We start from the raw sequence: 16887 nt of genomic DNA on the forward strand, positions 1-16887 counted from the left end.
GATGGGTTTAATTGGGCTCTGGTGGCGGTGTATGGTGCTGCGCAGCCCGAGTTTAAACTGGAGTTTTTGGCGGATCTTGTCCGAATTTGCGGCTCCGAGCAGCTCCCGATTTTAGTTGGGGGTGACTTCAATATCATTAGAAGGAGAGAGGAAAAGAATAATGATAATTTTGACGGTAGATGGTCGTTTATGTACAATACCATTATTGAAAGCTTAGATCTGAGAGAGATAGAGCTTTCTGGTAGAAAATTTACTTGGGCTAATAATTTGCCAAACCCGACGTTTGAGAAGTTGGATCGAGTCCTAGCGAGTGTCGAGTGGGAACAGAAATTCCCTTTGGTAACGGTCTAGGCTCTCTCGCGCGGAATTTCTGATCACACACCTTTATTCGTGGACTTGGGTGAGCCAAACCACGTAGGAAACAAAAATTGCTTTTCATTCGAGCTGGCATGGTTTTAGCATGAAGGCTTCTTGGATCTGATAGCCAGGGAATGGGCTAAGGATACAGGAGGTAGGACTTCTGTTGAGCGCTGGCAGAATAAGATCAGGCATTTGAGAAGTTTCTTACGTGGGTGGGCTAAGCACCTTAGTGGGATTTATAAGGTTGAAAAGGAAAGGCTTATTTCACTTATTCAGTCCCTAGATTTAAAAGCTGAATCCACAATGTTGCAAGCCACGGAGCTTCATGCTAAACTTGAAGCGGAGATGAGGTTGAAAGAGCTTCTCCGTGAGGAGGAATTAAAGTGGGCGTTGCGGGCTAAGGTCCGCAAAGTTTTCCAGGGGGGCGCGAACACTCAATTCTTTCACTTGATTGCTAATGGCAAGCACAGAAAGAAGAGAATCTTTTAACTTGAACAAGATGAAGGAACTATTTTAGGACATGATAACCTCAAACTATACATAACCGAGTACTATAAATAGTTGTTTGGACCTCCGGAGGATAGTTCTGTATCCCTGGATGAGTCCAGGGTGGAGGATGTGCCTCAACTCACTACTGATGAAAATGATATTTTGGTTGCCCCGTTTTCGGAGAAAGAGGTGTTTGAAGCTATTGCGCAGATGAAGAACAATAAGGCTCCAAGACCGGATGGATTTCCGGCGGAGTTCTATAAAAAGTGTTGGCATATTATTAAGGGGGATTTGTTGCCAATGTTCCATGATCTATTCTCTGGACAGCTTCAGTTATTTCATTTAAATTTTGGAACAATAACACTACTTCCTAAGAAAACGGAAGCTGTGAGAATTGAGCAGTTCAGGCCGATATGCCTCCTCAATGTTAGTTTCAAAATTTTCACCAAGGTTGGGACTAATAGACTCACACAGATTGCGCATTCTGTGGTGCAGCATTCCCAAACTTCTTTCATGCCGGACAGAAACATCCTAGAAGGGGTGGTGGTCCTTCATGAAACGCTCCATGAAATTCACACGAAAAAATTACATGGAGTTGTTTTTAAGGTGGATTTCGAGAAAGCGTACGATAAAGTCAAATGGCCATTCCTTCAACAGGCCTTGCGTATGAAAGGTTTTGATGAAGCGTGGCGACACCAGGTAGAATCGTTCACGCAAAAAAGGGAGTGCTGGAATTAAAGTGAATGACGACATAGGTCATTATTTCCAGACACATAAGGGCCTGAGACAAGGGGATCCGATGTCTCCTATCTTGTTCAACATTGTAGTTGATATGTTGGCAATTTTGATAGGAAGGGCTAAGGAGGCTGGTCAGGTGGGTGGCTTGGTACCTCATCTCGTTGATGGAGGTGTGTCCATCCTTCAGTACGTCGATGATACGTTCATCTTTATGGAGCATGACTTGGCCAAAGCAAGAAATATGAAGCTGGTGTTATGCTTATTTGAACAATTGACCGGGTTAAAGATTAACTTTCACAAAAGTGAATTGTTCTGCTTTGGTAGAGCCAATGACGAACAAGAGGCATATAGGCAATTGTCTAGGTGTGAATTGGGGACTTTACCTTTTACGTACTTAGGTATACCAATCCACCATCGTAAGCTGACAAATAGAGAATGAAAGTGCATCGATGACCGATTTGAAAATAAACTGAGTTGCTGGATGGGCAAGCTCATGTCATACGGAGGCCGATTAATTTTGATTAACTCTATTCTCATGAGTATGCCTATGTTTCTTTTGTCGTTCTTCGAAGTCCCAGTTGGAGTTAGGAAAAGACTGGACTTCTATCGATCCCAATTTTTCTGGCAAAGCGATGAATTAAAAAGAAAATACCGACTCGCCAAATGAGATATCATCTGTTGACCAAAAGACCAAGGGGGTCTTGGTATTGAGAATCTTGAGGTCAAGAACAGATGTCTTCTCAGCAAGTGGCTGTGGAAGCTATCGATTGAGACTGATGCCACTTGGGCGCAGATCCTCCGTAGCAAGTATCTTCACTCCAAAACTTTGTCACAGGTGACAGCAAGGCCGACTGACTCACCTTTTTGAAAAGGGCTTATGAAAGTCAAATTAACCTTGTTTAATAGGACAAAGTTTATTATTGGCAACGGTGCTAGTACATGATTTTGGGAGGATACTTGGCTCGGAGAGACCCTCCTTGCCATTCAATACCCGTCTCTGTATCGTATTGTTCAACACGTGAGGCGTTCGTTGCAACAATACTTCAATCCAACCCCCTTAATATTCAGTTCAGAAGGACGCTAATTGGCAGTTGTTGGGAAGAATGGCTCCATCTAGTAAGTAGACCAATGGAGGTTCAGCTAACTCAACAACCGGATAAATTACGCTGGAAGCTTACTAGGTCTGGAGAGTTTACTGTTAAATCAATGTATGTTGATGTTATCAATTCAAGCTCGATTCCTAGTTCCAAACATGTTTGGGCTGTTAAAGTTCCTTTGAAAATCAAAGTGTTTATGTGGTTTGTCCATAAACAAGTAATATTAACCAAGGACAATTTGGCAAAACGTAATTGGACAGGATCTACTAGGTGTAGTTTCTGTGATCGGGATGGAACCATCAAACACCTCTTTCTTGATTGCCCGTTAGCAAAAGTCTTATGGCGGACAGTCCATATTGCATTTAACATTACTCCACCGAGTTCTGTCAACACGTTATTTGGAACGTGGCTTAACGGGATTGAGACCCAAACAGCGAGACATATTCGAGTAGGATTTGTGCTTTATTGTGGGCAGTCTGGAACTGCAGAAATGATTTGGTCTTTAACAGAACAACAAATATTCATTTTTTGCAGGTTATTTTCTGAGCCACTGCTTTGATCCGTATGTGGTCGCTACTCACTCCAACGGAGGCCAGGGAGCGTTTGGTTACTGGATCTACCCGCTGGGAGATGGTAGCACGGGATATCTTCAACCGGTTTGGATGGCGGTCATGTAATAGGATAGGCAATTAGTTTACCTGTCTCTCTTATGCCAGCCGGTTGTGGTTTTTCATGGCCAGTTTGTTTTTGGCCTTTTGGCTCTTTGTGAGCTCTCTTTTATTTTCGTTTTGAGACTCTAAGACCTTGTTGAACCTATTTATCTTTTTAATAAGTTGACCGTATGCATCGTTCTGATGCAGAGGCCGGGGAGTCCCCTTTTTGAAAAAAAAAGAAAAAAAAAGGAGTGTCTAACTATCATACGTCTGTTTTTCAAATTGGTTTAGGTTGTTTTTTAGTCCAGTCATTCGATGACATGTGGCGTCATTTGTTTTTTCAGTCCAACCCATGAAAGAAAAGCGACTGTTTTCATTTCACTTTCAGGTCGAATTCCCTACCCCCCTCTGGACCTTCTAATGGGCCGGGTTTGCAGATATAGTTCATGGATCCAATAAACAAGCAAAAACGCAATCCACCAAGAAAGTTGTGTATCGCTGAACCAAGCAGCTGGGCATCAGCTCACGACAGCCTACAGCCTCCCATGGTTGATCCACTCAGCTACGCTTCCAAATTCAGTAAAAAAAAAGAGAAAATTGAATTTTACCTTATGATTCATGCAAAAATACACTAGGAAAAGAGAGAGATACCCATAGTTGTTGCTGGCATTCCTATAAAAAAAAAGAAGATATATCACAAATAGCCACATCAGGTAAAAAACCAAAAATGAACTGACCTTGAGGAAATTAGCTCTACAGAGGATCAGTAAGTGCAGATTGACTAACGTACTGAGGGCACAAAAAGATGAAAGGAAAAAAGGCTGAAAACTACATCTACAAAAAGCAGTAGGTGAAAACATGACTTCAAAACTGACCTACCAGAAAAAAACATGAAATACTAAAAAAATGAAAAAGTTCAGCAATGCCAAAATGAGATTATCACCCTACTTTACTTGGATGGAAAAAAGGGTCATACCATTTCAAAAAGCAAACTAACAAAGAAAAATTATCTGAAATACTGATTCATAAAAAAGCAAAAGGTTCAACTGACAAAATACTTATTCATGTAGCTTGAAAAGCTAAATAAATAACAAAACATCCACTGGATTACATATTGTTCCATCGACTGTAACAATAAAAAAACAGGAGTGCGCATGGCCTCCTGACTAAACTGTAGCAACTCTTGATGATCATGATCAATTTGAACTCCTCAAAATGTGTTTCGCCTGATGGTGATTAGTACACCATCACCACTCCTTCTCAAACAGAAACTCCTTCCACCCCATTTTAAATTCAACTCGACTGTCCATGCAAGTCTTGTACTCCCTCGGTTCCTAAATATAAGTCTTTGAAGAGATTCCACTATGGACCACATACGGAACAAAATGAGTGAATCTACACTTAAAATGCATCTATATACATCCGTATGTAGTCCATGGTGGAATCTCTACAGAGACTTATATTTAGGAACGGAGGGAGTGCACATCAGTGGTGATCCTCCCTGTTCCCAGATGTATGCCAGCCAGACCATCCGCCGCAATCTGGAGACAGAAAACTACCTTGAAATGTATCATATTCCCACTAAACTAGAACCAAATATGGTATCATAACCCGAAAACTAAACAAACACTGAACTTGAGCCGAATATGGTACCTATATTCCTATAATTAAACTAAAACTAAAAAAGATAAATGGCTAAACTGACAAAACTGAACTGTCAGAAGTAGATGCTCCTCCAGCCAACCTGGCGACTCCACACAATAATTATCAAGAAGTAAGCACTGAAAACAAATCTAGGAGATAAACAGAAGTGACACAGTGAGCAAAAACATAGGGTCTGCAGAGTCATACATGCCTATCACTTAGAGCATACATGTGTACTGATTTGTCTGATGATTATCCAGGATGGGACTGAAGAAAAAGAGATTGGAGACTGAACAATGACAAACCGAAGGCTTGAGAGATAGATGATATAAGTACTGAAATAAAGGGATTGTCATCCTAGAAGAGCCGTGCAATTTCGTAGACTGGGAAACATAAACAGACGAGGGTTGTTGTCCTACAAGACCCAGCACCAAAGGCTGAAGAATGACTTGCAAATTATGTGTGCACTTCAGAAAATGATGAATGAGAATGAAAGGAAAGTATAACACAAAGGGATAAATGGTAAGTAGGAAATGATGGATTATAAAAACTAAAATTAAAATAGATAGATCTGGACTGACTACAAAAACAAATGACTGGATTATAAAACTGAAGATAATGGCTAAACTATCAAAAACTAAACCGCGACGAGCTAAATGCTTCTCCTGAGAAGTAGTTCTAATAACCTAAAACTAAAGACTGCCCACACACACCCTGATCTATAGTGATAACTAGTGATCTGAATAAGAAGCTAATGCATGGTTGCCACACTTGAACTGAAGACTAAAAAAAGAAATAGATTACTGAAGAAAAATCCACTAGAAAGAAGACTGACAATAACATAGGACATGACTAAAATAATTTGCACTGGAAGAAAAATTCACTCAAAATGAAACACTGGAAAAAAAGAGATTAATGATAGAATTAACTGAAGACATTGACTGAAAAGGACAAGATTGAATAACAGTGGGCAGCAGAGAACCCTGAAACTGAAGGCAACCTAATGAAAAAAAGATTAATGATAGAATGAAAGACTGAACACCATAGGACAAAATGAAACACACCTACAGAAAACTGAGGATGAATTTCTTCACTGATTGAAGCACACACTACACATAACTGAACACAAGCTAATTGGAGAACTGAAGAATAGAGAGAAACTGATGATTAAGTGAAATTATTAATTGAACTGAAGAGCTAACGACTGAATGAAAAACGAAAATACTACAATAATCTGAAGAAAATCTGAACAATGACCAAAGTTAATCACAACATAATAAAAGACTTACAAAAATAACTACACGACTGAAAACTGAATAACTATGGACACGTACTGAACCAAGAAATACAGAAAAAGAATAAAGACTGATAACCAAGACATGAGTGCCGATCCTTAGGGTTATTGACGACTAATAACTAAAAGATATTGATCCTTAGAGGGGTACTTATAACTAGCTCCGAAGACTAAGAACTAGAAACAAAGACTAAAGACTGAAGAAATGACACATAACTCTGAAACTACTTGCAAAAATAACTCTGAAACTGATGGAATGAACCATGAACCAAGTAAATGAAACAGACTGAAAACATAAAAGAGAGACTGAATATTCTCCAGTAGAAGATGACTAAACTATCATTCTTTTATCACAAACCTAAATGATGAATCAAACACCTATACAAAAATTGGTATTAATAACAGAAATAACAGAGGAAATTTACTATATATGAAAACTGAACTAGGGTGAGTAGATTTACCAGAATAAACAGAAGAAAATCCCTCAATATGAGAAAAAATGATGCCAAAATACTAAGAAAATGAACTGAAAATCGAAAATCAAACACATCTAGCAGAGAATTAAGATCTAAAACATAAAAACTTTAGGAAAATACATACAAAATGAATATGAAGATATGAAGAGGACTAACTGAAAAAGAGAAACCACATACACTACCCGTGGAACACCAGAAGGCGTATGCCTAGGAAATCCCCTACTTCTTCCTCCTGCGAAAGGGAGGAGATGTTGGTGAAGGAGATGAAGAGTTCGTCGGAGAGAGAAATGAGAGGAAATGAAAAAATAGGGAGCGGAAATGAAATATGTGAGCATGTCTCCAAAGAAAGTTATGCTTGCCATCTCAGTCAACCTGAAACGAGACATAATGAAATTCCTTCCACACTCCTTGTCTTGTGTCACTAAAGCAGCACTGTTTGGCAGGCCCAACACAAAATGAAATGAACCCGTTGAAATGCTTTACTTCTCTGAACCTACGAAAGATTAAAAGTGCCATTCATCAAGTATGTACAGCCACAAAAAATCCTGGAACAGATACAGAAATTTGGCAAATCAGCAAAAATGATTTTCATAAAAAGGGTACGGAACACACAGATTCACCACATTTGCTAGCTATGCTGTCCTATACTATGGTATGAAATTGCTAGCCCGCCCGCAGACAAACACTGGCTAGTGGACATAGGGAAAAGAAGATGGTCACAACACATCAACAAAAACGCCAGTCTAGAGAATGTGTTCTCTTCAAGTTAACTTAAAAGCACTAGATGAAAAAGAGTTAGAAAAGCACCCTTGCAGAAGATATTGCCCAGATTCGTTAAAAAAACAGACACCAATCCATGAAAAAAAATACAAAAACCCACTAACTAGTGCCTCCTTGCCAACTAACAGATGTAGGATTAACTCTGCTTGACCAAAAAAAGCAGGAAATCAGTGCAACAGGAATATCCCCCTCGGTGCTGCTGCTACTTCAACAAAGCACCTCACATTTTTGCTCCCAGATGCCATCAACTAATCATCAGCCTACACATCCACAAACTCAAGACTAGGCATGTTATTGCATCCGAATGGCTTGGAACTAACACCCGGGGCCATAGCACAGTGGGCTGACCGGTGACCACAAATTTGAGTATCTCATGAGGAACTCATGAATCAGAACACTAATCCTGACCCACAAAAGTAGAATTAACACATTCTGCATTCATGTGCTATGGCATGAAATTGCTTGCCCGGCCGCGGACAAACACCAATCCTGACCCCCTACAAAGTGAATCTAACACTTACACGCCTACAGAAAAAATGCACTAGATTCACTTCCAAAATATGGATCGCCAGTACACACAAATTACTGATAAACGGGTAACCCTACATAACACATAATCTGAAAAAAGGGGGAAACATAGCTAAACGCACAGCCCCAGAAATTCGTGGGCGGAAAATCGAGCTCCATGGGTCCAATGATCTAAGAATCGAGACAATGCTGAGATATCTCATGAAATTAGTGCAAGCATGATTAATCCCACACAACCAAAAAAGATCTGAGGGAGTGTCATTAACAGATACACGGAAATGAGCACAAAAACTGACAGAGAAATTACTAACATGATAGGCGCGGGGTGGGCAAAAAAATAACCCGTACCTCCCGCCCGACCGGCGCCGGCGACTGATTCCGACCACACCGGCGAACGCCTGGACTGACGGAAAAACTCCGCCGGCCTCCTCTCGGTACTCCGCGGCAGCTAGACTCCCTCTTCCTAGGGCTGCTCGCCGGCACCTTCCCTCTCTCCATGACCTCTCGCCAGCCTCTCGACGCTGTTCGCCGACGGCCATAAAGCGGATTCGGGTATACAGACGGCCCCCGCGCCCAGTCCATTATTAGCCCAAACAAGAACTGAAAAAGCCCGGTACGCGCCACATAAGATGGACAGACCGAGCAGCGCCAAGTTCGTGTGCATCCGACGGCCACAAAAACGGCCTAAAGCCAAATTAAAAACAGACGTCTGAAAATTAGTAAAGCTGAAAAAAAAAGGTATGCAGAGGGTACCATAACTTCACAATACATAAATAAATTGTTCAACAGCTGGCTATTCAAGGATATTTTGCACAAGAAGAGTAGACCAACAAACTGTAACCTCCATCTTGCAGAAAATAAGATCACACATGTCAGTACTTCTTCCCGACACTTGCATCTCGAACTCGACTGTACATTGTGCAGAAAACCCATCCCGAGAGGCCTCCACAGAAACAATCAGTTTTCCCCCTGGGTAATCTACGGAAACAACACGCCTCACAAGCTCAACCACACCATCAGACTTGGCAGGCAGTTTTCCATCTTGAAAATCAAGCAGCGCCACTTTCCCTCCTTTTACACCGTCGGTACTGCAAGCAACCAGCCCCGGCAACTGATCAGGCCATGACCCATCGACAACTCGGACACCCACAGTGGCCTCGACTGACGAAGGCAGCATCGCCAAATCAAGCTCAAGCGTGCAGCGCTTGCAGGGAATAGGTCTTCGTGTCACATGTTTGGAAGGATCAAAAGGGAAAAGTTCGTGGAAATCAGAAAAATTGTAAGTCAGCACTTCATCTTCAGACTCTTTTTTGCACTTTACTTTTAACTGAACATCAATGAAAACCGTGTCAAGTAACCAAATGGCACGAGACGGGCCTGTTAAGCGCAAAAATGGATCCTGCAATGCAAGCAACACAATAATAATTAATTAATTACACTTGCCAGACTATTAAAAAAAAGTTGAAGCAGGACACACAAAGTGATTGTAGGTCCAAATAGTACTAGGCTACTAGCAGGCAGCAAGAGAATTAAGTTAACACAAATAGACACACACAGAGTTGTAGCCGCGCTCATTCACCTTCTGAGTGAGGGTTTGGCAGTTATCCCTGGTGCATCTGAAGAGATAGTTTACTTTAGGTTCTACCGAGTTCCTGAAAGCAACAGAGCCATAAACCTGCAGTGGCCAGCTGAGACCATATTTTAGGTCGGTGACTTTGATGGAGAAGATCTGCAAGGATTTCCTGGGAAGACCATATTGAGAATCTGCAAGGAGAAAGCTAAGTTAAGAAAATTGAAAAAAGGGAAATTAAACTAAGTGATAGATGGACTAGTGGATGCTCCATCGTCCCTATTTACGTGGCACACGCGTACTTTGTGATTCAACTTTAACCAATAACGTGTGAGCTAGGTGTTATACCATTTGATGCGTAATAATAGTTCCCAACGGTATAATTTCCATGACATCTAGTTATTATATTATTGATGAAATTGATGGTCAATATTTAATCATGGAAAACGAGGGTGCCATGTAGATAGGGACAGAGGTAGTAAGAAACTAGCTTGTTACCAGGGAAAACAATTCAATATACTCTCATCCAGGGTAAGATAGGATATCAATGCATCCAGGGTATTTAATCTAATTCTAGAGTATCCTGTTCCTAGTTCGATATGCAAAGCAAAGTCGGTTTCTCTACTCTCTGGTCTCTAATATAATGTTATGGACTGGATTTGTGGCCCTTCTTCCAGGGGAATGGGTTCTAAAACTAAATCTCAATTGAAACAGAAACACACAATATTAGCTTGTCATTACTCCCTCCGTCAAGTCTCTAAAACGACTTATATTTGTTTACAGAGGTAGTAGTAAACAACAGCATACTCCCATCCATGGTAACTAGATCAGATATTGAGGCATCCATCTATGCAATTGCAAGGCAAGGAAGGTCTAGACTATAATGGTATAAATTGGGATGTAAAATAAATCTAGTTTCAGAGATATCTCAATTAAAGCATACTATTCGTTATGTTCCTGCATCGATCTTCAAGAAATCACAAAGGCAAGCCGATTTCCTGCATCGATCTCAAGAAATCACAAAGCCAACCCGATTTCCTGCATCGGTCTCAGGAATCCACAAAGCCAAGGCCGATCTACTTCGTACATCTCAACTATCGGAGCTAGCTTTGTTCGTAGATTCATTCAATGGAAGAAAATTTGGAGTCAAGAATTTCTTACCTGCCTCGACGCGGGAAGGCGAAGGTAAGGAACAAAAGGACCTGCTGCCTTCACGGTGTTCCTCAATCTCCTGCTCCCCATATGTCCGCTTGTGCTTAATCTCGCAGTCTTTACGAAGTTGCTCCTTCTTCTCCTCCTCCTTCTTCTCCATCAACTCGATGTACTCTCTGTAGCTCTTCACCCCCGCCAGCTCGCTGTCGCTGAGCTCCATCTCCGGCGCGCCGCTCGACCAATCAGGGTTTCCTCTCTGCTGCTATTGCGTCCGCTCAATCGATCTGTTATGTCTGTTTTCTTCCTTCTTTTCTCCGATTTGGATCACGCCTCAGTCCGCCCCGTCAATGTCGGGCTCGCCAAAAAATCGGCGAAGGAAGCTGCGGGAAATTTGGCGTTGCGAAAACGTTGGTTTCAATCCAAACGGCAGCACGAGGGCAATTAAGGGTTATTATTCCAAACAGTCCCAAGGTGCTCGTCCGACTCCAACTTGTACACGCCCGTGGCAGGTCTTTTTTGATAAAGGTGGCACGGCCCAATAGGGTCCAATTACCCAGCTTGAGTACTTTCGGTGCGGATCACACAGGAATATCCTATTTGACGCTAACTGCAGCAAACTGTCGAGGGAACGCACAGGAACAGGTGCGAGCGAGCGACATGGGCCCCGCCCACTGCTGGTGTATTACCGTGCTACAGGATCCCGGTTTTGGGACTTTCTAGAAGGTTCCCAAGCCGGTTTTACAGGTTTTTCGTCTTTTCAGGTTTTTTCCTGTTTCTGGTTCTTTTCTTTTCTTATTTCTTCCATTTTATGTTTTTTAATTCTATTCTTTTTTTCTTTTTAATATTTTTATTTCATAAAAGGTTTGAATTTGGAATTTCTAAAATGTTCTTTTTTCAATTTTGTTCACAAATTTAGAAAAAATTACATTCCAAATATGTTCAGGATTTTAAAAAATGTTCTCGTTTCTGAAATTTGTTCAAAAATTCAAAATATGTTCAGGTGTTTTATAAAAATATTCGTGGTTTTTAAATTTTTTAATCCCAAAAAATATTCCTGTTTTTTAGTCTGCATATAAGATTTGATCAAAGTCAAATTTTGTCAATTTTAACTAAGTTTATAAAAAAGAATATCAAGATTCACAATATGAAATCAATATTGTTAGATGCATTATGAAATTAATTTTCATACCATATAGGTTTAGTATTGTAGATGTTGATATTTTTTCCGACAAAGTTGGTCAAACTTTACGAAGTTTGACTTTGAACAAATCTTATATGCAGACTAAAAAGAAACGGAGGGAGTATTAAACTAGAGAGAGATAAGAGGAATGGTAAGGGCAACTCGAAGGATGTGCACCAAAATGCCTTCAAATGTTCGAAGCACGCGGTCCATATACTTTTTGTCAACCAACATCTTCTATCAAACGTCCATGGACTGAATCATACGTCTGAGTTTCTTCAACCTAGAAGCAATGATGTGGGAGATTTGCGGGTGTCCAGATCCCCACCACTTAGCCGTCCGATAATTAGGACCCACACAAAACCCTCTGTCACGTTCCATCCCAATCGACACACCACTCTCAATGTCACATTGACCTTAGTCCAATTCGAAGATGACCGGTCAGTGCTGCATGCCGGCCGAACGTCTCGGCATTCACACCGATGCGACGATCGAGAAACCTGCTTTGTCCCGGTCTTCGCGCCGCGTTAATGTCGGTTCATAGAGGATGTGCCCGGACATGACAATGGAACGGTTTCCTACCGCATTCAAGTGGGATGATGATGGTCTGCAAGACACAGAAGATCGTTTAGCAAAATTTGTGTAAGTATCCAATTAGTAACCATTCCTAACGAGAAGCGGATGAGAGTAATCATGTCATTTCTATCACAGGTCTTCTGCGAATTAACTGTTTGAATACCAAGGTTAGTATTGTTCTGAAAGCACGAATATACCAGATGGGTATCGAAATTAGCCGGTTTGCATAAATTTTGTCTCGTATGTTGAAATGCGGTTCAAAATATACGCCAATATTCAAAAGAAAGATGTTGATACAAACGGATGGATGCATCTCGCATCCGTGTCCACAGACTGGCCCTCCTCGGTCCGCGGACGGATACGGTGTCCTTTTTGCGAGTCAGCATTGGAGATGCCCTCACACGGTCGTGTGCTTTGAAGTTGTGGCCATCTTTGTACATTCAAAAGGATGTGTAGTCTAGGAGTGTCCTTGTTTCCTCCATAAATTTCTGGCTTTTATTTTATACTTTACTCGACCAAATACAAAAGGAGTTGAGCTAGTTTTCCTGTCTTATTTTTTCGACAAAGGGTAAATTTTATTTGCTCAAAGAGCAGCATCAAGAGGATACAAACCCAAAGAGCACACGCCCGACCTCTGCACAGGTAGGATGCACACAATCTTATCAACACACGCACACAAAAACACGCCAGATAGTAAAGTCATATAAGACCAAAGCTATGTGTAGGCGAGTAAAAGAAAAACCCGAAGCAATCATATCTACGATCGGCAAACTATATCAGTGACCATATTCGCACCAACCATCTCATGACACCACACAGACCACGAGGTTCTTCAACAACAACGCCTTCAAGAAGAGAGCGGCACTCAAGTGTTGCTGTCACCGAATCCAAAACCAAGGCCCGAATCTAGGTTTTCATCCTGAAGAAACAATCAAAGCATATCCGAGCAATGCCTTCAACAAGGTAACGACGTAAAGGAACATCGCCATTGCAAGGTATAACCAGCTCAGGTCAACCTAGGCTTTCACCTAGAGCTCGCGACCGGGTGCTCACAGCACCCCCGGTCGCGTGCTCACAGCAGCACCATCGAAGTCGCTCAAGTGTTGTCGCCACTCCTTTTCCGCAATCCTACCAGCTACATGTGATGTGATTGCCGCCACTGCACAATCATTCCTCTGCGTCAAGCCGCCGTCCATAGTTTGCATCACACCACCAAAGTCAACTATTGGACATAGAAAGATTAACCCTCCCGAAGATCCCTCGGTGACCACCGCCATCATGGAGTCGCGGGAGGTAGCTGCAATAGTCTGCAGGCACCCCACTCGATCGACCGAATCTGGATCACCACCACCCTTGAACCAAATCCAACGAGGCCCAGGATCTTTCCCGCCGGAGCACAGCCGTGTCCAAGGACCTTGAAGATCAGCAGGGCTAACCGCCAAAAAACCAATCGAGGGCGCAGCATACTCCGGCCCTAACCCGCCTGGGCCAGTGAGGCGACGCGCAGGAGCTATGGCCAGAGGACGCCCCGTGCCCTAGCTACCTCGAACGCCGCAAGGCACGACATCCTCTACGCGCCGCCGAACGGCTGACCATCTCGACGACGGATCCTGGTGGGACCCAGATCCACAGCCCCGCCATCTCCGTGCAGATCGCCAATGTGCGTCGTCGAGGGAGCAGACCGGCGCCGCCGCCTCAACCGGGGAACCCTGCCCCGGCTGCCAGACGTGACGGGAGACTCACGCCGCCCCAGCCTTGCTTGTCCGCTGTCGCTGCCCTCTAACCCACCCCCCCCCCCCCCCCCCAACACCTTCGGCGCTGGGCCCGCAGACGAGGCCGCCAGCGGCGGCGGCGAAGATCTGATTGGTGGAATTTTTCCTACGGCGCTAGGTTTTGCCCCCAGGTGTCGCCCTGGGGAGCGACACGGGAGCGGGTTGAGCACATGAGCCAAGTGCAAAACTGTTCCAAGTCCATTGATCCTCAGAGCTGAATCAAAAACATTCATAGATATTTACAGTATTTTATTCACGCACAGTAAAAGGTTCTGTATCAATAGCATGGTCAGTATTTAGCCTACCTTGCATTTGTTTCGCTACATTTACCGGTGCTAACTCAGCAATCCATGCCTAGAAGTTTTGGAGAATAAAAAGTATATCTTAGTTTTAGTTACTTCCTCCATCTCAAAGTAAGTGTTGTACTAAATCAGTAACGCTTATTTTGGGACGGAGGGAGTATTTGACAGCTGTACCATGAGCAAAGCAAAATGATTTTCTAGAATTTAACAGAACCGCAACACTTGTATAGCAACCTAAATGAGTGCCAAATTTTACAGAACTGCACCACTGATCTGAGGTGCACCTTGCCGACAGATGCTATAAATAAAATTCATTCAAATGATCTAAATAGGTAGACAAGCTAAAGCCAGAAATATCATAAATCAACTATTCATATGATTTACGTATTGGAGGTTTATAAAAATATTCGTGGTTTTTAAATTTTTTAATCCCAAAAAATGTTCCTGTTTTTCAAATTTTGTTAGGTTAAAAATCATTTGAGAATTACGAAAAAAAATTAGGTTTCAAAACGGTTCAAGGGGTTTCCAAATTTTAAAGAAATGATCACTTTTTTCAAAATTTGTTCGCTTTTATAAAAAAAGAAATTTGAAAATTTGTTCACATTGTTAAATAAATGTTCGCATGTTCAAAAAAGTGGTCACAATTGGAAAATATGTTCGTAACTCAAAAAATGCTAACAGTTTAAAAAATGTTCTTTTTCTAAACAATATTGAATTTCAAAATTTGTTTGTGATGTTCACTTTTTTCTGGAATTTGTTCACAAATTCAAAATATGTTCTGGAGTTTTCCAAAAATATTCATGGTTTGAAATTTTTTGAATCCCAAAAAATCTTCCTGTTTTCAAACAAATCATGGGTTAAAAATCGTTCAAAAATTTGAAAAAAATGTTCAAGGGGTTTCCAAATTTTCAAGAAATGATCACTTTTTTCAATATTTGTTCGCTTTTATAAAAAAACGAAATTTGAAATTTTGTTCATAAATGTTCGCATGTTCAAAAAAGTGTTCGCAGTTGGAAAATATGTTCGGGATTCAAAAAATGTTTAAAAAATGTTCTTTTTCTAAACAATATTGAATTTTCAAATTTTGTTCACGATGTTCAAACTTTGAAACATTACTTACCTTTTGAAAAATTGTTTATAATTTCCAAGATGTGTTCGAATAAAATCAAAGGTGTTGAGTTCTGGCATAATGGTTTGTGCTTAGAGATTAGCGCTGCAAATCAATCACTTAGAATTATCAGCTCGGATGGCTATCGACAGCATTTCATTACCGTGAAGTCTAGAGTTCGATTCACTCTAGAGCGTGTTGCTTTTTCGTTCTTGATGATTTGCTACAGTGCTAGTGTCTGCCGGGCCAGTCGCTGGGCATCCTGTGCGAAGCAACCTCCTTTTTGCCACAAAGTGCGGCGTGTAGGAGTTCCCGATCACACACTCAATAGGAACTATAGTTTTTTTTCTCGAATACGCACAAGCATGCGTATCATATATTGATAGAAGAAGAGCCAAGACGGCTGATACAACGCCTTTCGGCAATGTGCTACACCGAGAGGTTAGCACCCACATCCACCGTGAGTCCGTGACAACACCGGCAAACAACTCGCCCTGTCCAAACTCAAGCCAAAAAGGGCAAAGAGGACGGACACAAAGCACACAGGCCGTGTCCCTCCGAACCGAACACCCCAAAGCACGACAAAACCTAACAAACTAGATCAACGCACTCTCCACCCATGGCGCCTAGAAGATCGGCAAGTGGACAGCAGGAGCTAGCCTGACTTGGAAAACATCGTAGATGAGGCGTTGATGATGAAGTACATGGCGCCCCGGATGCTCATGCCCACAGCAACAACCCATACATGACAGCCCGGCACCCCAAGCCTCGCCGCCAAGGCGAGCAAGGCAACCCACACCAGCTGCTCCTCCGGAAGACACCCCACGCACCTCGGCAGTGCCTCCAAGAAGGTGACGACGCCGAGACGCCGCCGCTGCCTGGCCCGGTGAACCGAGCCTAGAGTTTCCTCCGGTGACATTAAAGGGGGGATGAACATGGCTATGACAACGCCTCCAGGGAGGAGACGGCGCCCACAGGCGTCGCCGTTGCCCGCAGCCGCAGCCGCACCGGATTTCTCCTCGGCCCTGTCCATCACTTCTTTGGGCTCAGCAAACTGGAAGAGAGGGGGCAAAGCTGTCACCTTGGGCCATCGCCGTGAAGAGGGGGAGTCAAATGCCGCCGCGGCGCCGTCCGCACAGCACCATGCCGCCCAACGGGGGCGTCCACC

At 42.5% G+C, this 16887-nt stretch overlaps 1 protein-coding gene across 1 annotated transcript; it reads right to left on the bottom strand.

Moving 5' to 3' along the window:
• Nucleotides 1–4343: 4343 nt before the first annotated feature.
• LOC109769560 (uncharacterized) lies at nucleotides 4344–11115 on the bottom strand. The gene is made up of 6 exons (XM_040399581.2): nucleotides 10791–11115; nucleotides 9639–9823; nucleotides 8408–9458; nucleotides 7124–7244; nucleotides 6929–6983; nucleotides 4344–4878 (listed from the first exon to the last, which is right to left on the bottom strand). Exons 1-3 carry the CDS (start codon nucleotides 10999–11001, stop codon nucleotides 8853–8855), a joined length of 1002 nt encoding a protein of 333 aa, XP_040255515.1. The 5' UTR covers nucleotides 11002–11115; the 3' UTR covers nucleotides 4344–4878; nucleotides 6929–6983; nucleotides 7124–7244; nucleotides 8408–8852.
• Nucleotides 11116–16887: the final 5772 nt, after the last annotated feature.

This window comes from Aegilops tauschii, chromosome 2 (genome assembly GCF_002575655.3).
Source record: "Aegilops tauschii subsp. strangulata cultivar AL8/78 chromosome 2, Aet v6.0, whole genome shotgun sequence".
Classification (NCBI taxonomy): Eukaryota; Viridiplantae; Streptophyta; class Magnoliopsida; order Poales; family Poaceae; genus Aegilops; species Aegilops tauschii.

Bases quoted from the DNA above. Each gene is read 5' to 3' on its own strand.
- LOC109769560 (XM_040399581.2), bottom strand. From the start codon at position 11,001: ATGGAGCTCAGCGACAGCGAGCTGGCGGGGGTGAAGAGCTACAGAGAG. The intron at 9,824-10,790 runs GTAAGAAATTCT...TTCTCCTTGCAG, and splicing joins GCCTTCCCGCGTCGAGGCAG to ATTCTCAATATGGTCTTCCC. The intron at 9,459-9,638 runs GTGAATGAGCGC...CTTGCATTGCAG, and splicing joins GCCAAACCCTCACTCAGAAG to GATCCATTTTTGCGCTTAAC.